The 27,298-nt window shown below is 41.1% G+C and overlaps 1 protein-coding gene across 2 annotated transcripts in view; it reads right to left on the bottom strand.

The window, feature by feature from the left end:
- The window catches only part of STAB2 (stabilin 2), a 114,378-nt gene that overhangs the window by 51,661 nt on the left and 35,419 nt on the right, over positions 1-27,298 (bottom strand). For both annotated transcript variants that reach the window (XM_063133394.1, XM_063133396.1), the window contains exons 19-39: positions 27,093-27,167; positions 26,760-26,843; positions 26,187-26,273; positions 24,731-24,842; positions 22,663-22,843; positions 21,001-21,094; positions 18,798-18,956; positions 17,532-17,627; positions 16,170-16,265; positions 13,800-13,847; positions 12,613-12,749; positions 10,161-10,275; positions 8,821-8,898; positions 8,151-8,249; positions 7,953-8,060; positions 6,768-6,899; positions 5,278-5,406; positions 4,372-4,428; positions 1,622-1,711; positions 656-851; positions 231-326 (exon numbers count right to left, since the gene is read on the bottom strand). In XM_063133394.1, the coding sequence (XP_062989464.1) occupies positions 231-326; positions 656-851; positions 1,622-1,711; positions 4,372-4,428; positions 5,278-5,406; positions 6,768-6,899; positions 7,953-8,060; positions 8,151-8,249; positions 8,821-8,898; positions 10,161-10,275; positions 12,613-12,749; positions 13,800-13,847; positions 16,170-16,265; positions 17,532-17,627; positions 18,798-18,956; positions 21,001-21,094; positions 22,663-22,843; positions 24,731-24,842; positions 26,187-26,273; positions 26,760-26,843; positions 27,093-27,167 (2,269 nt within the window). The remainder of the gene's footprint in view (positions 1-230; positions 327-655; positions 852-1,621; positions 1,712-4,371; positions 4,429-5,277; positions 5,407-6,767; positions 6,900-7,952; positions 8,061-8,150; positions 8,250-8,820; positions 8,899-10,160; positions 10,276-12,612; positions 12,750-13,799; positions 13,848-16,169; positions 16,266-17,531; positions 17,628-18,797; positions 18,957-21,000; positions 21,095-22,662; positions 22,844-24,730; positions 24,843-26,186; positions 26,274-26,759; positions 26,844-27,092; positions 27,168-27,298) is intronic.

Raw genomic sequence — 27,298 nt, 5'->3', positions numbered from 1 at the left:
ATCTGAATGAGTTGAAGGCCTAATTTCAGAGGCACATTCAGTGGCTAACTGAAGGCAGAGAGGGCTCCTTTTTTGGGTTATCTTATGGATATTTAGTTGGACACATGGATGCAGGGGCATGTCATTCAGAGAATGAAGCCTTTAGAACTCGGAGCTCTACTCAGAGCTCTGAGTTCTAAACTTGCAATCTCAAATACTGATTCAGAGAAATGGACAGCAGTCATACTTACCACTGTCACATTGCACACCTCTCCAACCAACATCACATTCACAAGTTCCATCTCCTTCAATGCCACTGTTGCATTTCCCATGGATGCAGGGGCATTCTAAATGCAAAGAGGTGATTTAAAACATCACACTATACTAACAGAAACAATTTAATGGTAGGGCCTTAACATGTTCTTGCTCAACACACTGAAATGGTTTTATTTCATTGAAAGGTTGGCTCGCATATTATATTTTACAGATGCAGGAATCATATTCATGTCTATATTAACTGGAAAACATGATTACCCAAATTACAGCATTTACGTATATCACAGACAAAGGACTTCATGTGGGCAGAGGCTGCCTCTTTCTCTTCAAAGTCACAGTAACTTTCAAAATCTGAATTAAGTAAATGAGTCATCTCTCAATAGTCTGGAACCTGAAGTACCTTGATCGCAGTTGGTGCCGTATTTGCCTAGGATACACCTATTACAGGCCAGTCCTTGGAATCCTGGTTCACACTCACAAGAACCTGTGCCATTGATGCCATCCAAGCAAATTCCATTTCCAAAGCAAGTATTTCCAGCAAAACCTGGACAAGGCTCACATTGTGGGCCATAGAAGCCTGCACAACATTCTCTGGTCTAAAAAGAAATAAATGAGGTAAGGCAAACCAGAATTACAGGGAAGGGAATAAAACTAGAGTGAGGATGTATCAGGAAAACCCTGTGGATTAAGAATGGAACTTGTAACCTCCCAATCAACAGTACACTGCACACAAATCTCTGTGTAGTTAGCTGTAATACAATTTTTCAACATAAGAAGGACCATGCTGGATCAGACCAAGGGTCCATCTAGTCCAGCATTCTGTTCACATAGTGGCCAACCAGCTGTCGACCAGGGATGCACAAGCAGGACATGAGAGCAAAAGCACTCTCCCACCCATTTCCTCCGGAAATGGGTGTTTTAGGTTTACTGCCTCTTTCTCTTTATTACAATCTGTGAAAACCTCAGTCCTGTGGGGAAAATCTGGCCTGCCTGGGTTCACAATCCATCCCTACAGGTTTTCACAGATGGCCACAACCCCTTCCCTGGCCCCACCCCCTTTCCCCATCAGCCAATTGCTTGTGATTTCATGGCATTTGTGTGGTTCACTCCCCACCCCATTCCCAAAGGTTGAAATGCCTCTCCTAATGCCTTGTTGTTACTGGCTGTAAGAGCTTTAAAATAAAATAAGCCAATACTTTGATTATTTTTGGCCTCAGCCTGACCCACCATGGAAATGTGGCCCTGGGAACTGTTCTAATGTTGAATTCAGGCCTTAGGTGGAATGAGGATAAACAGCCCTGCTCTAGCAGCATTGTACTAGCGTGGCAGAGGTACAGAAGTTAAGAGAACTGGGAAAAATACTCACAATTATGCTTTTAGCACATTTAGGTCGGCATCCGGGGCGAAGGGCTAGCCTAAAGGAGTGGAGATAAAAGCAGCCCTCTCTCTTGTCTGGCTGTACAAAATAAGATCAGAACTTTATCAGAAAAGTAGTTTTGAATTTCAAATATTGCATCAAATTCAGGGCAGCTTTTCTGTGAAACGTTCAGTTAGTGAAAATCCTATGTAACATTTTCCAATGAAATATTTAGATTTTTCCATTGGGTATCTTTCCAAATCATCTTCAGACTTAATGACTCATTAGCGCAGTATTAATTCAGACAAAATATTCTGTATAATGATAGGGCACATTTGTCAAATGTCTAACAACTCCTTGAAATTATTTCTGTTGACATAAAATGTTTTGTGGGATTATTTCCCTCATTTATCCCCAATGGGTTTTATATTCAGAATTTCCAAATGAGCTTAAAATTAAAAATAAAAACTGTGCACCAAGCCCGCCCAAATCCCTTCCCATGAAAAGCTAAATTCCTGTTTGAGGTTTAATAATTATATTTGCTGCTTTGCACAGCTTATTCTGCTTTTCTTAGTAATGGCACGTGTACTGGTCATTTGTCACCTTGACTACTGCAGCCTCTTCTTTCTGGTGCTGACTCTGACCATATGATACCCGTCCTTAAATCCCTACACTGGCTTCCTGTCCATTCCTGGTTCCTGCACAAGTTCCACATCCTCACCTCTAACCCAACACCCCTTCTTTTGCCTTGCTTTCCCTTGTCTCCCCATTCATATATTCATCCCTTCCTTTGAATTTCACTCATCAAAGCTCCACCATCTTCAGCCATCTCCTGCTGCTCCCTGAAATGGCTCCACCCTTTCTCGCTTGCTGCCTCTTATGCCTGGAACTGCCTCCATAAGACCCCACCCTCTTTACTTCCTTCAAGTTCCGCCTCACCTTTTCCAGGAAGCCTTTGGAACAAGACTCTTGTAACTAAGCCAAAGTACATGTCATTGAAATGATCAGATATTCTTCCCTTGTTTACCTCTGCCTCCAACTTCTTTCTTTTGTTATTTCCCCATGTCTATTTTTAAATTGTAAGTGCCTTGGGATAGGGCCCCATCAACCCTGTTCTTTGTAAAGCACCATGCACATGGCTGCTGCTAAATAAATAAAATAATAAGTAATGGAGATGGGCAGATGTTATGCAGCGTCCTATCGTGTAAAAATAGCTCACCAGTTATAGTTGCAGTAAACAAACGTCTATTGATAATCAAGTAGTTGCACAATGAAAGAAAAGGATTGAATCCAATGTTAGTCTAACTTAAGTCAATTCATTTCAATAGGTCTACTTTAAGTAGGATGAACATTGCATACAACCCAAAGTTCCTGAAGGGAGAGAAATCCTGCAAGATTCTGTTTCTCTCGCCAGATCTCTTTATACCATAAAATCTTTCTAGAATGACATGGTAACAAAGTTATGCCCAACCCTCTTTCTAAACACAGAAAACTCTACCTAGCCTTTCCTGAGATTTCACTGACACTGCCCACTTGCTTCCAAGCCTAACTTTGCAGCCATAAAACTTAGAAACCTGGGACACAACCCAGTCCCACCTGTGTATGCAGACTCCACATGGGTCATAACGAAGCCCTTCTTTTTCCTTTCCCTACTGGCCCTTGGCTGAATTCACTCTGTGGCAGGAGCAGTACAGCATGCCTGGCCATTAAGTGCTATGGAAAGTCTGTACCTGCCATGCACAGCTGAGTACATCAGTCTTGCTCCTTTTCAGGGCCACTTGCACAGGCTAGGAATGCTCAGAATATAAGTAGCTAGACTATCAGGGGTCTTGGGAGCTTCAGCGCTAGGAGATACACACATGGGAGGTTATCTGAAAGAACACCTCCTCCCATATGTATCTGCCCAGACCCTAGATCTTCTTCAAGGAGTCCTTCTCCATGAGCCCCCAACAAAGGACGTGAGGCAGGTGGCTACCAGAAGGACTGCCTTCTCTGCTGTGGCACCCCAGCTGTGGAATAAGTTCCCTAGAGAGGTTTGCCTGGCATGTTATACTCTTTTCCACACCAGGTGAAGACATTTTTATTTCCCCAGTAGTTTAACAGTTTATCAGTTTAGTCTTTTAACTTTGCTGTTTTAAAACTGTATTTTAAATCTGTATAGATTTCTGCATTGCTGCGCAGTTTTATCCTGGTTATGCTTTTATATTATACTATTATATTGTGTTTTTATACTGTTGTTTGTTTTATACTTTGAATTGTATTGATGGTTTTAACTTTTGTGAACTGCCCAGAGAGCTTCAGCTACTGGGTGGTATACAAATGCAATACATTAATAAATTAATAAATGGGAGGTGTGTAGAGGCCTGAGAACAGGAGGGCATAGATGGTGCCCCTGATTTCTCTTCCCCCTTAAATTTGAGAACACACAAAGCCAAGTATTGTATGGCCATGGTGGGCAGAAGATAGATGTTTGGGATGTCAACTCCTAGAAGCCACTGCCAACATGGCCAATGGTCAGGAATGCTGACAGTTGAAGTCCCAAACACTTGAAGATCTACTTTTGATCCCAACCCTGAGTGTATAGCAGTAGGGCCTCAATGGAACTCCTAGGCAACCATATATCAGTAGTAGTAGTAGTATTTCCATTTCTATACTGCCCAATAGCTGAAGCTCTCTGGTCAATTTGCAACATATAGAATATATACATAAAAAACCATAATTGATATTAATTTACAACAATTTCATTCTAAGATGCTTACCACTGGTGTTGTTCCATGAGGGCAACTGGGTGCATTTAAGCAGGACAAACAATCCCCCTTAAAAATAAAATGAACACACATTTGCATAACAGAGGACCACAGTGTACACTTTTGTGCAAACATCACAAATGCCTTGCAAGTACAGAAGGTGGCATTATGTAGACCATTCTCCTGATCAGCCAATTCTCTCTCCCACAATTGTTTCCAATAGTTGCTTCATCTTGCTTTAATAAGTCTGCAACTTTTCTTTTCTTTTCTTTTCTTTTTTTAAAAAAGTAAAAACAAGAAAATGAACTTCTGTAACCCTGTACATGCCTGGCTGGTTGCCCCATGACTATAAAATGTGTCTAAAAAAATAAGGATGCCACAGTGACCAGTGTCATCCCTGCAAGGCCCCCAGCATGCCCAATTTTGCTTCCAAATTGTGAAGTCAAAATGTATTCCCCCACAGGACCTTTTGGCCCCATTCAGAAGACACCTTCAGCCACGGCTTTAACCATGGTGGTTAAGCCAGAAAGCCAGACTGTGTTCAGAAGACACTTTAAACCACTGCTTTAACCATGGTGACTAAGGTAAAAAGCCTTATTCACCATGGTTAAGGCCATGGTTTAAGTTGTCTTCTGAACACGGTCCAGCTTTCTGGCTTAACCATCATGGTTAAAGCCGTGGTTTAAGGTGTCTTCTGAATGGGGCCATTGTCTTAATGCTAACATTATGGGTTGGATCTAGACTTAGAATATACTCATTGAAATAATGGAATGAATAAGTTATGACTAGCTTAAGTCCTGTTGATTTCAATTGCTCTACTAGGTTTGACTCCAACCTTATATATTTTAAATATACATTAATTATATTTTTTAAAAAATTAAAACACATGCAATGTATACACAGAAGGGCACAACTTACCGTTACAATTTCAGTATCATTAATATCACATCTGTTCTTCTGGATTTCCATTACTCTTCCCAGTCCATGGATTATTCCTTTGTCGGTTGCAACATTGGGATAATTTACTGGTGCCTCATTTATATAGAGCTATGTATGAAACGTTAACAGTTTAGAAGACATCAAGGGGACACATTTAAATGAATATTTATTTATTTAATCATTTATTTAGAAAATTTATATACCGCTCCCCACTGAAAAATTTCGGAGCAGTGTACAAGATAAAATGAAAATAAAAACAGAATAAAACACTTAAAACAGATTTTAAAAGAAGCAAAAACAGAACAAATACTGATAGTACAACTTTTACAGAGCAAACATAACCTGCTCTGTTGGTAACTAATTAAAAAGAGATCGAGCAAGAAAGGATTGAATTGAAAATCTGCAGTAGCAGAAAGTATACATTACTTAAAACTTTGTATTTCCCAAAGAATTTTAGACCATGCTTATCTTCAAGTATATAACTAAACTTATTGCAAGACTTGGCCCAGTTAATTGGGAGACTGAACATCCTAATATTACTCCTTTCCCCGATTTTTCTTTCTCCAGACTAAGAGCTCCATCAGGCGAGCGTTTTATGGCATGCTTGTTACTGGGCACTCACGGATTTTTGCAGGTCCCTCTCACGACGATGTCTGCCTCCTGCATGCCTCCCACCTCTTCTAGCCTTCTTTGCACATCAAAAAAACACACTGCCGCTATATCCTGCTGTGTGCAGGAGAAGCAGTGCGATCAAAACAACCCACTGAATGGGCCATGTGCGTGTTGTTTACTTCCTCTTTCAAACAAGGAAGTAATGAGGGACAAACGCATGGGTAGAGAAGAGATGGTAAGCAAACGTGATTTCCCCCCTTGTGATGATGCTCAAAGACAATGATTGATCCTGATGTGTTTACAGGTATCTATTCAACTTTTGTTCTCTTCACCTTAAAGATGTTTTGTCTAGACAAGTGTTAGACAAGCTGATGCTCTCTGGATGACTTGCACTAACTCCCATCGTGTCCAGCCAACAGTCAAGGGGTATGGGAACTACAGTCCCCAAATATCTGGAGGGTGTCCAGTTACCTAGCCCTAGACTATCCAGGAAAAATCACCATCCCAGTCAAAAATGCAAGAAGACCTTAAAATAGATAACCTCTAGTTAAGGCCAGCAGTTAATGTTGATTCATTCATTTGCAGTCCAACTTTCTGAATTCTCACTCAGGTTCTTAGTTCAGCACTTAATGCACATGTTTAATGTTTACACATGGTGACTGGCCTCATTAGCTGGGAGTGTAAATACACTTATACCAATGAAGTCCCTGCCTGACCCTGACTTAAGTTCTTGCTCATTGAACCCTTCCCCAATTCATTCAGTTAAGCAAATACAAATCTTTTCCCAGATCAGGCATTTAGACAAGTAAGCTACAGCAAAAGCTATCATAATTATCATTTGGTTTTATACATCGCACCTGGGCATCATGAATGAAGAATCCCACTCTAAATGACAGTCCAAGCATGGTCTCTCTGAATATCCCATTACGCATCTCATTCTTCAAGAGCTTTTCCTCCAGAATAACATGGTATCTGACTTGATCTTCATCCTGCAGATTAAATTAATGCATGTTAAACATTTTACCATGGTGTAGATTCCCAAACTTACTATGACAAAAATGATTATCAGCAACACTCCATATCCAAATGGCTTTATTATCAATTATTCTTAGGCATGAGACAGATAATATATATATATATATATATATATATATATATATATATATATATATATTTGAGAGACTGTTAAGGGTAGCATGAAAAAGATATCTTTGCTCATCCTGTCCCTGTCTGGGAAAAATGGGTTGTGATGTTTCCTAAGCCTGCAAACCCTAATTTACCAAAGGCAACAATGAAATCCCATGAAGCTGATTGGTGGGAGGTTCAGGACAAATAAAAGGAAGTACTTCCTCACACAGCATGTAGTTCAACTATGGAATTCACTACCACAAGATGTTGTGATGGCCACTAATTTGGATGGCTTTAAAAGGGGGTTGGATAGATTCTTGGAGGAGAAGGCTATGAATTGCTACTAGCCCTGATGGCTATGTGCTACCTCCACTATCTGAGGCAGTAAGTCTATTTGCACCAGTTGCTGGGGGACATGGGTGAGAGGGTGCTGTTGCACTGTGTCCTGCTTTATTGGTCGCTGGCCAAAAGCTGGTTGGCCACTGTGTGAGCAGAGTGCTGGACTAGATGGACCTTTGGTCTGATCCAGCGTGGCTCTTCTCATGATCTTACATTCTTAAATGAGTGTGTCAGGTCAAGAAGGCAGGGCCCTGCAGCTTTAACTGTTGTGATGAAGAGGGAATTTCACCAGCTGCTACATGCATACAAATGACACCTGCTGAAATTCCCTTTTCTAGACAACTGTTACAGGAGCCCTGTCCTCCTTCTCATATAGTCACCCTACCTGTGGGACACAGAAACTCCACATGCTGCAGGTATTTGGGATTGATGCTGTGCAGTGCAAGGGAGAAAGGAGGGTTTGAGCTACAAATCGTATTACATTTCCGGTTCCGTTCTGAAACACCAAACAGGCAGCGAGCAAAGAGTTCTATTGCAGACTAGTCCTAACAAAAGGTTCAATGACCAATACATACCAGAGAAGTCAACTGCTTATTCTTGAGAAAATTTTCAATGGCCTCATTGTTTGGGGCAAAAATGGTGTAAGCGCTGGCTGCTTCTATTTCACTTGCGAGTTTATATTGCTGATGTAAAAAGATAAATGCGTAATTTAAACAAGTGCAGTTCCAGGTCTAATAATGCTTGGCAATTCAAATAGAAGTGTGAATACTTACAATAATATAGCCCCTGAAAATGGAGTAATCCGGCATCTGTTCCAAGCGTGGAAGCAGCTTTGGCAATGCGCCACTTACTCCTCTGAGGGGTGTCAGAACCTGCAAACAAAAACACATGGACAATTTCAATCAATTTGCACTGCTGCTAATGTGGTGGACTTGGAGCAAATAGAAAAACTGCAGTACATTGATATGTTGAAAATGCGCAGTTTCAGGGGGGGAGGAAAGCCCGATGTGAGTGCGAGTTGGCAGCTGCATCATATAAACAATGTGGCCCCGTTGTGCAGCCACTACAAGGTTAATAGAGTGTATTTACATATTCCAAATATCACTGTACAGTAAGCAAGCTTTCAAGTTCTCCAGAATTCTTCATTAGGCTGGACGTTAAGCAAAGCTACCTTGATATTTGAAAAAGAATAAGATGTGTTTCATCCTAGCTTCCTAACCATTTATAAGAGGGCTATCAAACTTGTTTCAGCCTGAGGACCTAATTCAATTTAAGAGAAGCTCTCTGGAGCCACATCCCAGTGGTAGATGTGTCTGGGGAAATCACTAAATGATAAGTGGTTGGGGAAAGGGGTGTGGACATCTGAAGAATCCAGGAGGTCTGGGCTGGGACACCTGCAGGCCTGAAATTCAACCCTCTGATTTATAATAAGGATGCAAATACCTTATCAATTACATGTATAATCCCATTGGTTGCTGCAATATCACCAGCTACAATCTTTGCTCCTCCAATAGAAAGGTCCTGGAAAGAAGGGGACAAAGAGATGGTATAGTTTGATGTAAGAATTTTACCACCCTTCTAATTGCAGCTGACTGGACAGGAGGCTGCCTTATACTAAGTCAGACTACTGGACCATCTGGCTCAGTATGGTCTACATCAAAGGTTTGCTTGGCCTGTTTTTGGAAACTCCCCTTCCCACCCTGGCTGGTGTTAGCCAGTAGGGCTTTGAAAGCGGTGGATCATCCACCACTTTACTCCCACCCCACAATAGGATTGCTCTGTAAGCACATAAGTAAGTTCAGGCCCATCCTAAGGAGTTAAAAGAGTCATGATTCACTTGGTTCATAACACGGATGGAACTTCTTCTCCCTTATGTACCTGCCCTGATAGTAAGGTTGGGTGGAGCTGCCCTCTCGATGGTGCTGTGTTTGCCTGGAGTTTGATAAATGGCAACCTGAGAGAAGGCATTCTTGATACAGGCACCCTAACTGTGGAACTCCTCCCCCTTATTTATTTATTACATTTCTATACCGCCCAATAGCTGAAGCTCTCTTCAAATACAGTCAGTGCTGAGTCTTACAAGCTTTTGGCACCAACTAAAGACGTATTTATGTTCACCCAGGTTTTTGATTTAATTTGGTTTGCTGCATTGTGCATTTTGTCAAGAACATAAGAAGAGCAATGCTGGATCAGACCAAGGTCCATCTAGTCCAGCATTCTGTTCACACAGTGTCCAGCAACATGCCCCAATAGGAAGCCCACAAACAGGACATGAGCACAAATAGCACCCTCCCATCCATGTTCCCCAGTGTACTGCCTCTGATATTGGAGGTAGCATATAGCTATCAGGATCAGTAGCCATTGATAACCTTAACCTCCATGTATTTGTCTAATTCCCTTTTAAAGCCATCACTATATCTTGTAGTAGGGAATTCCATAGTTTTATTATGTCCTATGTGAAGACATAATCCTTTTATCTGTCCTGAACCTCGCACCAATCAGCTTCATGGAGCATGATATTTATCTGTGTTACTGTTCTCCACCATTTGATTGTTTCTGGGTCAATGTTGTATGATTTTATTGTGTTTTTATTGGTTGAACCCTGCTTTGGAATTATTTTATAATGAAAAGTGGGTAATAAATTTCATAAATAAATAAAATGAAATAAATAAACAATGGAAGGATATTTAAATACAAGAGGATATCAAGCTAGTGCATTTCTCTTAGCACATAGGATATGGCTAGCCTGACAGTGAAGGCATATTGAGTAATAGTAAACTTACATCACTTCCTTTGGACAATGACACATAATTGCCATACAAAGACTTCGGCAGCCCATCAGAGGAAGACAGGTTCTGGAGGTCAGCCACTGTGTACACTCCCTCTAATACATGACTCCTAATGGAAACACAGCTATGTTTAGATGATGCGAAAGATGCAGCTCTTTATTTTTACTCACATACAGAGAGATGTGTGCATCTGGTTGAAACACCATCTCACCAGCAAGCAATTCATACATCACCACCAGCCTCATAAGAGCTGCTTTCATTTCCTACACAGCTGTTGGCCAGTTGTATTGTGGAACTATTTGAGTGTGGCCAATGATAGGGTTCCACGCCAACTGAACATCATCTCCCATGACAGCTGGGTGATGATCTCAAGCAAGCTGGCGGTAGCAAGGATGAGGAAGTCAATGATGGTAAGAAGATAGGCTCCCTAAAGGAAAGGAGGGCGATAGAGGGTGCCTTGCCCAAGAGCCCTCCAAAACCTATAGCTAGTCTATGCATCAGGGTGTGGAACCTCAGGCTTGGGGCCAAATCTGGTCTTCCATGGGTCTCTAATGTCCTGTCCCCTTTCTTCGACCCCACCCCTTTCCTCCAACCACCCACCATTTGGTGGTTTCCAGCTTCTGTGCAGTCCCCCCCCCCCCAATTCTAAAAGGCTGTCATGCCTCTCCTAAGGCTCAGTTACTGGGATTAAGAGCTTTAAGTGAAAATACCTTGGTATTTTTGACCCTGCCCCCTTGTCCCAACCCACTACTGGTATGCAGCCCATGAGAGCTTCTTCAGAATAGAATTTGCCCCTCAGGCAAAAAGAGGGTCCCCATCCCTGATATTAATGATAACGGCAGCGGCATGGGAGAAGCTGCGGGGAGGAGGCTTCCATGCTGCTGGTGCCAGTCTATGAATTGCTTCTCAGATTTCACTGGATTACAGTAGTGCATTGCTGGAAATTTTTTTGCAAAGCCTGTGTGGATTGACCAATGTCTGAGCTTCATTAAGTCTTGGAAACACAACTCTAATCCAGAGGAAATGTAATGAATTAAGGAGCAGGAGGCCTGATGAGTTTAGCTGCATTCACAGGACAATGTTTTTTCACAAGACTAGAGTAAATTCATCTGAATCTGAAATGAACATAGCAGTCATCCCATGGCCAGAAGATGTATGACAACTGCATTGTCACTGAGGATATAAAAGGAGCCGAGTTCTGGGTTCAAATCAACCTACTACAGAAAACTCATTCAATAAAGGAGGCACTCCCTCCCCACAAAACAGTGACAGAAAATAATCCAGTAGATTTCAAAGCAAGGGCGGTAGAAAGTTGGTGCAGGTGAGCTGTGAGGACATTGTGGCTAATTTTCATAGGTGAGTCAATATTTTTTAAATCTTTAGCTCCTCATGTTTAAGCTGCAACTCTGTGAATGTCTTGGGCAAGATCTACACCTTGTGTCAAATCATTACAAATGTGGAATAAAAAGCAGGATATAACACTATGAAAGTGGTATATGGAATGTGAATTGTGCTCCAACAGTTATCAGTGCACTTTAATACTGCTATAAAGCAGTAGTGTACATCTAGCCTTGGTTAACAAGGCAGTTATAAAAATTAAGGACAACATTGGGTAACATCCAATGTATCATGCGCTAGTGCTAATGATGTTGCACTAGTGTACAACAATACAAGCTTGATGTCTTTGGCGCCTGCCAAAGGGAAAAAGTGGTGATTCACTGCTGAATTTTGGTGATGCAGTTTGCCACTGAAATTTAGCAGCATGGTTTGCTTCTGAATTTCAGCAGCAAATCACCACTTTTCCCCCTTTGTTGAGCAAGTGCTAATAATTTATTTATTTATTTATTATTTATTTATTTATTTATTACATTTTTATACCGCCCAATAGCCGAAGCTCTCTGGGCGGTTCACAAAAATTAAAATCATCATAAAACAACCAACAAGTTAAAAATACAAATACAAAATACAATATAAAAAGCACAACCAGGATAAAACCACGCAGCAAAATTGATATAAGGTTAAAATACAGAGTTAAAACAGTATAATTTAAATTTAAGTTAAAATTAAGTGTTAAAATACTGAGTGAATAAAAAGGTCTTCAGCTGGCGACGAAAGGAGTACAGTGTAGGCGCCAGGCGGACCTCTCTGGGGAGCTCATTCCACAACCGGGGTGCCACAGCGGAGAAAGCTGTTGCGCTAGCATTGCGCTAGCATTGCGCTAGCATTGGTTTAGGCTAGTGCCATCTGTCAGGGATGCTTTAGGGTGGATTCCTGCATTGAGCAGGGGGTTGGACTAGATGGCCTTGTAGGCCCCTTCCAACTCTGCTATTCTATGATTCTATGTGACAGCTTTGGATACTGCCCAATTTGTACTTTACAAAACTGTGTACATTACAAATGGAATAATGACAACAGCAATGCATAAATAAATAAATACTCAACATACTTTGTTAGCATGAGGATGTTGTTTTTTGACATCCAAAAAGCTCTCTCATCTTCATTCACGTTTTGAATTGCTTGGCGAGAAGGCACTAGGATGGTTAGATTTGTCATACCTCCCAGGAGTGTCCTTATTGCAGCTGTCTGGATGAATCACAGGATAAAATGTATTGCCATTAATACGTTTATACTGTAAGTTCTCCTACAGGCCAGCACTAGAGTTGGGAGGCTTCCATCAGTGGAAGGGCTTCCATAGCTGAAAAGAAGACTAGTTATCAAAGGCTCTTTCTACACCATGAACTTTTCCTTAGGTTGTCCCTGGGTCATCCCTGTGCATCCAAATGATGCACAGGGGATCCCAGGAGCAGGCAGGGATGACACCTTCATTTTCCTGGGATAACTGCTTCCATGCTTATCCTGATTTTACCCACAGTCCTGAGGCCCATGGGCGGTGTAGGCGCCTGTCCTGGCTTCTTCCCTCTTCCCTGTGAGTACCGGAGTCAGCAGAGGGAAGGTGCTGGGCCAGGGGGCGTTCAGGGACATCAAGGGTGGAGGGGAGCTGGGTCGGGCCTTTTTTGTTTTTATTAACTTACTTTTCTCCTGCCTCTTTTTAAAAAAAAGGTGGGTGTGATGACCCTCTTCCTTTCGAGGATATTGTGCTTCCGTTTGGATGACCAGGGAGGATCGTGGAAGCAGGTAAGTCCGCAACCCCCCCTCGCTCTACAACTTTAGGTGTAGAAAGGGCCAAAAACTAAGAATTCTCTACTAAAGGAAGCATGCTTGGCCAACTCACCAATCACATTCTTTCCACCCAGAGAGCTTCAGCTGTGGGGCGGTATATAAATGTAATAAAATAAATAAATAAATAAATAAATAAAATAAATAAATTTCAGGAAAAACTGGCTGCTTTGCTCTGCTGCTCATATTTTCTAATGCTGAATTTTTATTCAGGCTGCTTTTATCATTTTGCCTTCCAACAGTTTTAATGTTGCATTTTAAACATTAATATACTGTTCCATTTTAATGCATTTTAGGGACTATTTCAATTGTTTATTTGTGCTACTCCTTATTGGTTATATTTAGGTTTTTAGGTGAATTAGTATTTTAATTTTAAATGGTTTTGTGTGGAGAGACAACTCTTAAACAAACAAACATTTAGTGACTTACTGTATATTTTTAATAATAGATACTCACATCAACCCATTCATTAAATCCAGCTGCTTCTGACAGAGAAGACAATTCCTGATCAGAGAGATAAAAGTAAATTATTATTAGGGAGACTCCATAATTTGGAGGATAAGCCTATACTTTCAATGTAGATGGTTCCAATTTCAGTCTCTGATGCCTCCAGGGTTAAAATAAAAGAATCTCAGCCAGCAACATTTGCATCTCATTTGTACAAACATATTAAAGATGAGAATTGGTATATAAATGATGCTTCATCGGATTCCTCAATCAATCCCTTTATTTGTATATGGCTTTTCCATATAGTATGCTCAAAGAGGTACCCGACAAAGCATTATGGAAAAAATACATTCCTGTACATACTAAAAAAAAGTTCTTAATCTTTACTGTGAATTATTATGAGCCATACCTCAAAATATGCAATCATATTTTGACAGGAATTAGAAGAACCCTATTAATGTATACCAGTTTCTGCAAATTTGTTTCAGACTATATGTGAAATACACAATAACTATTAAAGGTATCTATGACTGTTGCAGTACATGATGCATTCATATACTCTTATATATCACCTTTCTTCCAAGGAGCTCAAGGTAATGTACAAGGCTCTTACAACAGCCCTGTAAGATAGATTAGGCTGAGTGATAGGCAGGATGTACACTACTGCTTTATGATGGCATTGAAGTGCACGGACAACTGCTGGGACCCATGACCCATTCCATATGCCATTTTCAAACTGCTTTCATAGTGCTTGGTGCAGATCTGGCCATAGTGACACGCCCAGGGTTACCCAATGAATTTTACAGATGAATGAGAATTTTAATTCTACTATCCTAATCCAACAGTTGAAACTCAACACCATTCTGGCTGTTATAGGATGGATTTATAGGAAGTCTTTGATACCTCTGCTTTGCGTTTGGATCGGTTTTCATTTTTGTCAAATGGCAATATTTATTTTGCTTTTCTTATTTTAATCTGGATGCTTCCCCTTTTTTGTTATCATCGATAGTCAAACAGATACATCTGAGCTGAACTGGCAACTAGCATCACATACTAACAATGCTCACATACATTTCAGAAGCATCATGTGCACTCCAGAAATGCTTTATAGACTCAATCTGGATTCTTTTGGTGCTATTTGCACAAAATTCTGAACTGGGCTCTAGAATGGCTGTTAATCCTCATCCAGCAGGTTCAGAGGTCCCTAGCATGTCCCCAAATTGATGAAACTGATGCACTAACACACCAGAGATTTCACACATGTGCAGGGCAGCCATGTCTAGCCTGAGATGTTCCCAGTCTGCACTAGGCTTCACTTTGACATGTTGCAATGACCTTTTCCCTGCCTGCACCAGGCAGTCCCAATGCTGGGTTTTTGAGGGGCAAGACCCCCTCAATGGGCCTCCTCCGTCAGTGAATCTACCTTCGCACCCCCATTATTGCTGGCTGCTATTGCTCTTTGTCCTCTTTTGCATTGTTGCTGCCAATTGCTCGCTTGTGAAGCCTAGAGCAGCCTATAACGTCTTGACCAGTAATTCCCATTCCCAGAAATAATAGGGCTTCATCATTAACATGTGTGTTATATAACCTCTGGTGCTAAATTTCTGTAAGAAACTATGCATCGCTGAAAAAGGAAACACATCTCCCAAAAAGAAGGCAAAAGAGGGCACAAAATTGAATATATTTGTGTAGTAGATGCAAATTTAAAAATCATTACTATAATTTAAATAGAAAAGTAATGGAAAAATAAATTAGAGGATAAAATGGAGGGAAGGAGAGCCATGGAAGCCATCTGGAGTTCCTTGCAAGAGGAAAAAAGGTGGGATATAAATGTAATGATGATGCACCTACCATAGTGGAGAAAACTATGACTAAATGGCCTGTATTCCAGCTTGGTCTGCTGTCCACCTGCTAACTGTTGATGATGGGTTACTTCAAGGTCCCTGCTGGCTCTCTCCTCTTAGGGTTCTGGGTCTTTAAACAGGAATTTGACTGGAAATTCCTTCAAATAGAGCAGGGATGGGCAACCTCTGATGCTCCAGCTATTTTGGCCTACAACTCCCATCATCCCCACTATTGGCTAGATTGGCTAAGGCTGATGGGAGTTGTAGGCCAAAACAGCAGGAAAGTCACTTGTTTCCCACCCCTGAAACAGAGGATGACTTCAAACAGAGGATTGTCCTTCGACAACAGATGGCTTTCCTTTTAAAACTCATGAGCTCCTTAGAATGTGGGGTAAGTGCGTGTGATTCCTGCTGGCATTGTGTCAAGTAAATGTTGAAGGTTCTGTTCCTTTGGGCTGTATACATTGGAATACTTGCCAGAATCATTGAAGCAAGTGATCATTGAGGCAAGATCATTTAGGATGTTCCTACTAACCTCCACTGCATTCCCATAGCATATGCTGCCATCTCCCTCATAGCCCTCGGAACATACACATTCCCAGAAGCCAGAAGATGTGAGCTGACAAAACGCCTGTGAAAAGAGAAAGATGTTCAGACATCTAGGGCCTCTCTGCATTTCTCCTGGTGCAATGTGATAAGCGGTATAAAAAACTGCAGTGTTCCTATACAGAAAAACCTTTCTGGTGGGTCTCTGATCGATAGACACATTGCAATTCAAGGAAAACTTTAAGAGCACTTTGCTGAAGGGCCAAGGAAATCCCCTAACTTATTATGTGAGGGTACCGTTAACCGCATGGTTTTTCTGACTCAAAGCAATTGCAAGGCAAATCCATTTAATTCAACTACATTAATTAATGTATTAGTTGCAGGGATTAGTCAGATCATATTTAAATCCCTATTACAAGCCTTTTTAGGAACAATCAGCTGCTTCTGTGAAAACCACTATTCTGTCCTGTATCAATAGGGTTTGCACAAAGGAAGTACTCAGAGAATTAGGGTTATTTCAGTTTGCAAATCTGATGTTTGTCCTACATGGCAAAAACAATCTTTGGAGAACAGTTGTTCATTCCAGGCTGCTGCAGATCTAATGTTAGCCCTACATGGCTAAAACCACTGTACAAAAGGTGTTAGAAGAGAAGGAGGCCGCTCCTGAATATCATAAGAGGTAGTGATGGACACCAATTTGGATGGCTTTAAAGGGAGATTAGACAAATTCATGGAGATGAAGGTTATCAAGGCTATATGCTACCCGATCGCTATACGCTACCTCCAGTATCAGAGGCAGCCATACCTATTGCATCAATTGTTGGGAAACATGGGTGGGAGGGTGCTGTTGCACTCAGGTCCTGCTTGTGGGTTTCCTGTGGGCAGCTGTTTGGTCACTGTGTGAACAGAAAGCTGGACTTTTTCCAAATTTGCATATATAGATATAAATGCCAATTTATATCTACATATGCAAATTTATAAATAATTATGATGATTTATTTAAATCTCACAGGATGCAAAGCCAGCCAATTAATTTCTCAAACAAATAATCTCAAATAATTGAAGAATTTTTTTTTATTTGCACCCTACCCCAGTTAATCTCAAACCAATGGAAAATATTTCCCCCCTAAACTTAATTGCTATGCAGGGAGAGGTTGTGTGTGTGTGTGTGTGTGTGTTTGTGTGTCATACAATGAAGGGGTACCAGATAGCTTGGACATTCCAAACATTGATCGTAAAAGGATATTCATTTCCCTAGCCACGAGAGAAAGTTTATTTTAATATATTTCAATTTTTTAAAAAGCCACATAGTTGGGGATATTTTGTAAACTGATCCAGGCTAACAACTCACCAGTGGATGGCACTTCTCATTTCGTTCCAAACAAGAGTTTATTAGTTCACATTCATATCCGTTGCCCCGAAATCCTTCCTTACATTCACAGTCATTCTACATTGTACGGAAAATATGGAATAAATCAATTAGTTTGAAACACATCTGCTCACTCCTATGAGTTTCTGAGTCCTAGCAATACACGTTTAGGATGAAGTATAGTGTCTGCTCAATGGATCAGGGGTGAGCAGAAGGTAGATCTTCAGATGGTTTGGACTTCAGCTTCCAAAAGCCCCTATCAACATGGCCAGTGGTTATGACTCTAACTTCACTGTTATACCAGCTTCACTGCCTTTTGGCCTGCTTCTAAGGCCAATTCAAATTTTAGGACCAGGCTACCTGAAAGACCCTTTCATTTTACATGTGCCTGTCTCCTCAATCAATACCATCAGGGTAGGCCTTCTTTTTGTCTAGCCACTATTAAGAGTCCAGTTTGGAGAGGGTACATGGGAGAAAGCCTTCTCTGAAGTAACACCCTGATTCTGAAACATCCATCTGCTCCCATCCTTCAATGAAGGAAGCTTTGAGAAACAAAAATTAAGAATAATTATTGTGAGTCCCCACCCATGAGACTGCATGCCAGTATTATTATTGCATAAACCAAATTGTAGATTAGTGAATTCCATTGACTAGCACCTTTTCTATTACAATTCAAAGTGCTGGTTATGACCTATAAAACCCTATATGGCTCGGGTCCAGGTCATCTGAAAGACCGTATTCTCCCTTATGAACCTGCCATGCTTTGAGATCTTCTGGAGGAGCCCTTCTTTCAGTCCCAACATCTTCAGGGGCACGCTTGGTGGGAACATGGGGGAGGGCCTTCTCGCTGGCTGCTCCAGTGCTTTGGAACTCTCTTCCCAGGAAAGCTAGACTGGCTCCCTCCTTGATGTGCTTTCAGAAGCAGGCAAAAACTTGTTTGTTCCAACAGGCCTTTGGAGCATAATCTGGTCCTCCATCTATGTTAAGGTCTTGTAAAATTGTCATGTTTTAAATGTTTAATGTTTTAATATTGTATTTTTTTTAATTTTAATTTTAATTTTTGTAATTTCTTTTCCTAGGTTTAAAATGTGTGTGTTTTAAATTTTGTAAGGCCTCCTTGAAGCCCAGAATTGGGCAAAAGGTGGGATACAAATAAATATAATAATATTTATAATGCTTTATTGCTAGAGAGAGACTACAGAAGATTCAAATGGAGCAGAAGTTAAGGAAGAGGCAGAATGAACTTACCTGACCTGGACCTATATAGAGGCAGGTAGCATTATTATGGCAACCTCCAACACTTGGCAGCCAGCAGTTGTTAATTTCTGAGCAGTCTCTTCCATTCCCTGTCCATCCTGCTTGGCACACACACTCATGGGTTCCAGGGCCAGTTTTCATACATTCTGCCTGTAGGCATGTTAAGAGTACACTGATTATTACAGTCAGTCATGACAAGTTGGGAAGGAGAAAAGAGAAACTAACATAGAACAACTTGGAGTTTAAATGGGAGTCAGACAACTCAATTTCAGCCATGATTGCTCTGGGATAAATGGAATTGGAGTAAATGTAAAAACTTCATCATCACCATTTCATATCATGATTTTGAACACTGTGAGGCTAACTTAGTTTCCAAGTGTGACTAATCTATTCCCAGAGAATTAACATCAGGAATTCCCACATTTGATCATTCTGGGTCCTTTTTCATAACAACGGGAAGTACTTATAAATTCGATAGTAAATACCTTGTTAGTAACCTGCATTGAATTCAAATTAAGCCCCTTAAATGGGATATCTTTATTTCTTAATCACTTGAGATCTCCAGACCGTCAGAATTAAATAGTTTCTTTCTCCTAATCCTATGCATGTTTAGACAGAAAAAAACCTACAACTCCCAGCATTCCCCAGTCAGACATGCTGGCTATTATCACCAATCTGTGATCAGAAATAACAGGGGGAACCCCCACCCACCCTGCTCACTCACTCCAATGTGGAGGGTGAGTGGTGTGCAGGGGTATTCCCCCTTGTTATCTACAATCACAGATTGGTGATAATCGTGGGGAAAAGGGACCTGAAGCTGGGACTGGATCAATGCTGGGAAAACCACCTTCTCCTAGTGCTAGGGTGACCAACTGTAGGGTGACCATTTGAAAAGGAGGACAGGGCTCCTGTATCTTGAACAGTTGTATAGAAAAGGGAATTTTAGCAGGTGTCATTGGAATGCATGCAGCACCTGGTGAAATTCCCTCTTCAACACAACAGTTAAGGCTGCAGGAGCAATGCTGGAGTGACCAGATACAAAAGAGGGCAGGGCTCCTGCAGCTTTAACGTGGCAGGGGGAATGATATGCTTTCCGGAGGCCCCAGAAAGCTGCTTTCCCACTCCCTACACTGGGGGGGGGGGTTCCCACTTTTTTGGTTTCCCAAATATTGTTACCCTACCTAGTGCTGTCTGAGTCTTCCTTTGGGTACCTTTCACCTCCTCCAATGGAGCCACACCCACTGACATCATCTGACTTCTGTAGGGTCTGGGGGAGGCAATTCAGTACCCACCTTAAAGCAGCTTCCCATCCCTGATTAATGGTAAAACCTTAAAGCTCTCTCCCCCCTCCCAATTTTTTGGCGGCATCATTAAAAACGGCTTGGGGCCAGGCTATCTGAAGGAACGCCTCCTCCTGGTTGTGCTTTTATATTACATTTTATCCAGGTCAGTCTGACATTTCTAGAAGAGTTATGGACCATCTGTTGATAAGGTATAATGAAGAAGTTTTCTTTGATCTGTCTTTGTTTTGCTTTAGAATTTTGCCAACTGCTAATTGGTTAAGATGTTACTGTATATAAATATAGCTGCTTTTCACACTGCTAGAGGAGAAGTTCTTTGTCTGTAGGACTCTCTCCATACAGCTGTATCATGCTCAATAAAATAGAATTGCCTTACAGCCAAAGTAGATTTTTTAAAATCTTTTTTTTATCTTACCATCCAGCTAGGGCTCTGTGGAGTGGGAGGGAAGGAGCCTGGGGAAGGATGGGGATAGCTCATATTCCTGCTGCTCCAGTCCTCTCCCCTACCCCCCCCCCCCACAGAACCACCCCTTTCCATTGTCTTCAAAGCTGTTTTTGCGAACTTGGACAAGAAGTTGGCATGGTTCTCTCTCCACAGTATCTGTGAGGGGGACGGAGCAGGGAGCGCAGACTCCTAGATCCAAGGTCAGAGCGCAGACTCCAACCTCAGATTGACGATTCTGAAGTATCTTTTGGCCCCCAAGATGCTCTCTCCAGAACTTCAAGTTAAGCCTATTTTGGACCCATGAGTGTATATTTCTGTTCATGACCATTTTAACCGGCAAATAATTTTCATTATGAAAGTGATCAACTTGGAGAATTCAATTTGGAATTTAAGTATGTTGATATATCTGTTTCTCTGTTATAAATATATAAAGGAGCTGCATACTTACGTTAGCATGGCAACCATGTGGAATTAGATTAGCACAAGGATCTATCTCACTGCAAATTACTCCATCTCCCTCGTATCCAGGTTTGCAAACACAGCTAAAAATTTGCATCAAAGTGTGTGAAATTAATGGGCATGACAAGTATAAAATGAAGCTAAATATTATTTTTTCCACCCAGCCAGTTGGAGATGGTGGCGTAGTTAGATCATTCCTGCTTTGCTCCTGATTATCTGCTCTTAAAAGCCTTCAGATTGCCTTGTTATCTAGCTATTTAACCTGTGTCCCCCCTCCCCCCGGACTTCATTTTGCTTCTAGTCTTCGTATAATTGTTATATTCTGGCTCCATCAAAAACTAAAAAAGCTGTAGGAATGCCATCCCCCACCCCACCCCACCCGGAATCCCCCGTGACTAAATCTGCCAAGACTTCTCAGACAACAAGTGAAGGAGAGGACGTGATTGCTTCAATGAAAAATATATTACTACATCTGTCTTAGCAGTCAAAACAACGGGCACGTTTGGACCAAATGGAGCAACAATTGGCACTCTTGGACCAGCTGGACCGGACTGTATCGATACTCATCTTCTGCAGATGGAATCTAAAGTCAACAACCTGGAGGATCGGTCACAAAACTGCAAAAACTGCATCGCATAACGTGCTATCTTCTAGAACTGTGCAGCTGGAAAATCACTATTGCAGATCTAATGTGTGTGTCCTTGGAATTCCTGAGCAGCCTTCACAGACAAGACTAGCAGATTTTATGGAGAAGTTTCTATGTGAGCTGTTAGCACTCCCAGAGGACCTTCAACTGGATATAGAAAGAGCTTATTGCCTATCTGGTGGTCCAATGCATAGATCCAGAGGGGGCCCTGTTGTTATTCAGTTTCTACAAACATTGACTAAATAATTTCTTCTTCGTACATCCCATCAAAAGGGAGATTTGCAGTGGGGACCAAACAAGACAAAAATAGTGCTCTATCCTGATTATTCAAAAGCAGTGTCTGATCAGAGAAGGAAATTCACTAAAGCAAGAGTTCTTTGCCAGGAGGAATGTTTACAATACTACCTACGCTTCCCCGCCATTCTCTGTATTGATTATGAAGGCCAAATTAAGAAATTTCACACTCCTGAATCAGCAGAATCATTCTTAATTGGTTCCAAAGCCACATTGATAGTATAACACATGAATGCATCTTCTTCTTAGCCTTAAGAAGAGAAGACTGGGTGGGGGGGGGGGGGAGAAGGGAAAGTGATACTTTTCAAGTACTTAAAAGGTTGTCACATGGAAGAGGGCCATAACTTATCATCCAAGATTGAAGGACACAAAGCAATGGGCTTAAGTTACAGGAAGTTTGATTTCAGCTGAATATCAGGAAAAACCTAACTGTCAGAGCTGTCAGACAATGGAAACAACTACTTATGAAAATGATGGGCTCTTCAGCACTGGAGGTATTCAGGCAGAGACTGGGCAGCCATCTGTCAGGGCTGCTTTAAACTGGATTCTTCCACTGGGCAGGGGGGTGGATTTGAGGACCTAAATTGCCTTTCCAACTCTATGCTCACAAAGGGTAACATCTGGGGAGCTTATAATTCAACAAAGCTTATAATTTACAGGTAAACCACATAAGTAGCCCAAAAGATGATCATATGCACATGATGCACCTACCTCATGGCACCATTGCGAAACAGGCAATCAGCATGCACGTGGCAGAACTGAAGAAAATCCCCACATGGGAACATCTGCGTGTCACAGAATTTCCCAGCGTATCCACTTTTACATGAACCAGCAAGGCAAATCCCATCACTGTCTATTTGGTTGTCACATATTCCATAAACACAAGGACATTCTGTGGCAGGATGGGGAAAATAAATATCAATGAGATAAGCAAAAGAGGCATTACTTTCAGACTATGCTAGAAGAAGAAGAAGAAGAAGAAGAAGAAGAAGAAGAAGAAGAAGAAGAAGAAGAAGAAGAAGAAGAAGCAGCAGCAGCAGCAACAGCTTTGGTGTATTTATGAAATGTATAATTTTATTTCAAATGAAGTATTTGGTAGGTTTTTGGATACCTTCTAAAGTTTGGATACTATCAAAAGCAGTGGCTCTGGAATATTTGTTAGGGAGTACTCTGTTCACAGCTGCTTTTTATGCATAATTCATGGTGTACATTATTTTTTATTTGGTTTAAATTCTACCTGCCTCTCCCACCAACATATATTTTGATATTACGTTGAAGGTTAAGGCTCTGCAATGAAGGCCTGTGGAGTCAGTTGGAGAAATAACCTGTTTCAGGATAGAGATGCTTGAAGAGTTCGTTTGATTTGCCCTTTTAAGCAAACACACCTGATTGGCACTTCCTGGATTAATATGTGGACTGGAATGCAGTCATCTTTTAGTTTTTGCATGTCTCTGAATTTTGTATTCTTTGCTCAAAAAAAGGTAACACAATATGGATAAAATGTGCACAAATGCATATTTTGTAAAAAAAGTAAGAAAGAATGCATATTATATTTAAGTGTTAATTTTCATGCTATAAAAATATTGCAGATTGATGCAGAAATGAGATAGATTGGACTTGAATGAATACATGTGAAACTGACATGACCAGAAATAGAAGGGTCTGTACATGCTCACTTCAGGATAACTTTGTCCGCTATATACTGGTGTAGTAGTTAGAAACAAAAACCCAGGATCATTAGCTAGCTTTTAGACAAAGGCATGCATGCAGATCTATGCAACTTTTAGTTTTATTTATGAATGTTGCATTGCCAAGAATATGTTTGCCAACAGACATGAGGTGACTATAGAGATGGGTATGACCAATCACTTTAAGCTGACTGGTAACCATCACTATGTCTTGTTGTAGCAAATTCCATAGTTTGACTATGTGCTGTGTGAAGAAGTGCTGCCTTTTCACCATTCAGCTTCATGGGATGACCCCAGGTATTAATATTATGAAAGAGGGGGAAAAATGTCTCCATAGCCACATTCTCCACACCATGCATAATTTTGTACACTTCTATCATGGCTCTCCTTATTCGCCTTTTTTCCAAACTAAACAATCCCAGCTGTTGTAACCTTTCCTCGTAGGGGAGTTGCTCCAGCTCCTTGCTCATTTCAGTTGCTCTTTTCTGAACTTTTTTTTCCAGCTCTAAAAGAACTTATTTTACATGTGGTGACCAGAACTGTACACAGTATTCTAAGTGTGGTCGCACCATAGATTTATATAAGGGCATCAATGGCTACTAGTACTCATGTCTCTATGTGCCATCTCCAGTATCATAGGCGGTACAACTATGTACGTGAGTTGCTGGGGAACATGGGCAGGAGGGTGCTGTTGCACCCATGTCCTGCTTGTAGGCTTCCTGTGGGTATCTATTTGGCCACTGTGTGAACAGAATGCTGGACTAGATGGACCATTGGTCTGATCCAGCAGGCTCCTCTTATGTTCTTATGAGAAGTCCCCCAAAGGAAAAGCTTTTTGGGGGCAGGGACACCAAGGGGTTGTAGAGTGAGAAAGCTGTGGAAAAGCCCCACTACACAAACAGAGCCAAGCCAATGTCTTCCCACTTCCAAATTTGGATCCATAACTTTTCAAAGTCACTGGAAAGAAGAGCTTTTGCATATTATAAAAGAACTCCCCACCCCTGTGAAAGCTGATCAAATGACAATGTGCCAAAGTATAAATGTGTCTAAGCCTTAAAATATTCAGTGAAGGAGGGAGGTTCAGTGCTTACTTTTGTCACACTGTGGTCCATATTTATTGTGGTCGGAGCAGAACTGGCAGTGCGATCCTTCAAATCTACTATTGCAAACACAGGTTCCATTTCCTTTCATCCCATCCATACACTGCAACATGAAAGAAACAGATTTGGAATGTGTGCATTGAGATTCACAATAATAGGGTGCTTCTCCTTGGGGAAATACTGCTGAGACAATTCTACAAGATGAGAGTCCCCTCTCTGAATACAAGACAGAAATCCGGAAAGAATTGGTAAAGAATATTCTAACAAATACTTTCCCAAGCCTTTGGGTTCTTCCAGGGGCTTCATTTGTCCCCCATTACCCAAGGAATAAAAAAGACAAGACTGTTACATCTTTCCGCTCCCTGATGCTCCATGCATCAACAGGACTGAACTATTTCTGCTCCACACCCACCCACCCACCCAGTGGTGTAGTAGTAAGTTTTGAACTCATGGACACATGGCCACCAACTTAAATGGCTTAAAAGGGGGGTTAGGCAAATGAATAGAAGATAAGTCTATCATGACTACTAGTCATGATGGCTGTCTTTTTACGCCAGGATCAGAGTCAGCATGCCACTGAATTCCAGCTGAAGGGGAGCATCAACAGAAGAGAGCCATTGTCTTCTTGTGGACTTCCAAGAGGCATTTGATTGTCAGTAGTGTACAGATGCAACTTTTGAAGTGCAGGCGCTCGTCATGACAGTCTCCATTGCTACACCCTCAAGAAGAGTCCAAAAACTCCAGGCAGCTGTGTTGATCCATATCAACAAACCAGTTCTAGCATTTTTTCATATCTACCAGGAGCACATCTTTTGCAAAGCTAGTGGCTTTTAATTGTCCATACGAGACAACCCCCCCCCCCCAATACTTTTCATTACAACAGGGAACCATATATATCGCTGCTGGGAAAATTCATTTCTCTGAGCTACTGTTATACAGCTAAGTTCAGAAGGAGGAGGGAAGTCTGAGGAAGGGGGCAGATGACATTGGTGTCCCTGCTAATAAAAATGTGCTGATGCTGTGTCCCTACTCTACCACTGTTACCCCCTCAAATTGTAATATGTCATTTTGAACAGTGGTCCAGACCCATAACTTTCTCTCACCCATGATGCTAGGACTGAGAGCCAATTCACATAGCCCTCTGCTTTGAATGAAATGTTAATTGACTTTGGTGTATGGCACACAGACTGAAGCTTTCTTCAGTTGGCTCTACTGTGCCTTCAGGATACCTTATTGTATAATGTTTTTTTTTATTTCATATTCTTTCAACGCATCATGCATCCAAGGGAAGCTGAGTCTGTGAGCAATCAAGCAGTCATGCTGGACATGTCAAAGTCAACTGACATCTCTGAAGAACCAAAGGGTTTATGTCAACCAGGTCTAACTTTCTACAGTTCCACAGATGAAATGGACCCCAGCTAGCACTAAATAGATTTACTTCATTTACCTGACCATTTCCTGAGCAGGGTTTGGAAAAACCACTAGGGCACTGGTTACAGTCTGGGCCGAAGAAACCTTTGCAACACTTTGGCTCCTGTGAAACAAGCAAACACTTCCTTATGACAAAGCAAAATAAGCAACAGTCAGATTTGTTTATTTATTTATTGCTACCATATACACTCATAGCTTTTGAGTTTGTTTGTATGCACAGTGTGTGTTTTATTTTATGTGCTTTGTTGCATATGTCCTCAAGAAATCAATACCAAAGATGGAAGTGATGTTGTTATTTTTGCTGAGACAACAGATAATGTAGGTCACTGATGCAGCTGTTCCAAGTAGTTACTGGTAGCACTACAGAGGATAATGAAGAATGTTAGAAATACACAAGTGGGGCCACAATCGTATGCATGTTAAGAGAGAAATAAGTTGTACAACTCTCAGCATTCCCCAGTCAGCCATACTGGCTGGGGAATGCTGGGAGTTGTAGGACTTTATGTCTCTCTAAACACACATAGATTGCACCCTTAAGTTAGTAGTTTTAGAGGAAATGACCAACCAAAAGATTCTTTGCATCTCTCACCTTTCTTGTTACATTACAATGCCTAGCACAGCCATATCTTAGATAGGTCTGATCCTGGTAAAGGCATCTACTCCTTCTGTAAGCCTAGAGAATCAAATAAATAAATAAATAAATCCCATTCAAATAAACCACATATAACTATCAGAGTTAATCAGTGCTATATTGAAAGCAAACAACAGAACAGTGTTAATTTTGATGAATGACAGATCACATTCATAATATGCTGCTTGTATTTATTCTTTTTATAATGATACAAGTGCTATTTTGAATTTTACTTAAAGTATCTTGTTTCTTGATTTATTTGATCATTGTTAGGACAATCCATTTACTTACAAAAGGTTTTGAATCTTCTGGGCAACCATGACTTTGCATTTTCCAAAAATCTACTTCGCATTCTCCACAGGTACCCTAAAACAAGCAATAATACAAATGATAGACTAAGAAAGCATTGCTCTGCCTATTGAACATATTTTCAGGCAGACTGACAGCTGTAATTTCTAAAGTATTCTTTTTGCCCTGATATAGGTTTTCATGTGCAT

This window comes from Elgaria multicarinata, chromosome 9 (genome assembly GCF_023053635.1).
Source record: "Elgaria multicarinata webbii isolate HBS135686 ecotype San Diego chromosome 9, rElgMul1.1.pri, whole genome shotgun sequence".
Lineage (NCBI taxonomy): Eukaryota > Metazoa > Chordata > Lepidosauria > Squamata > Anguidae > Elgaria > Elgaria multicarinata.
This window is presented reverse-complemented; position numbering and strand designations above follow the sequence as displayed.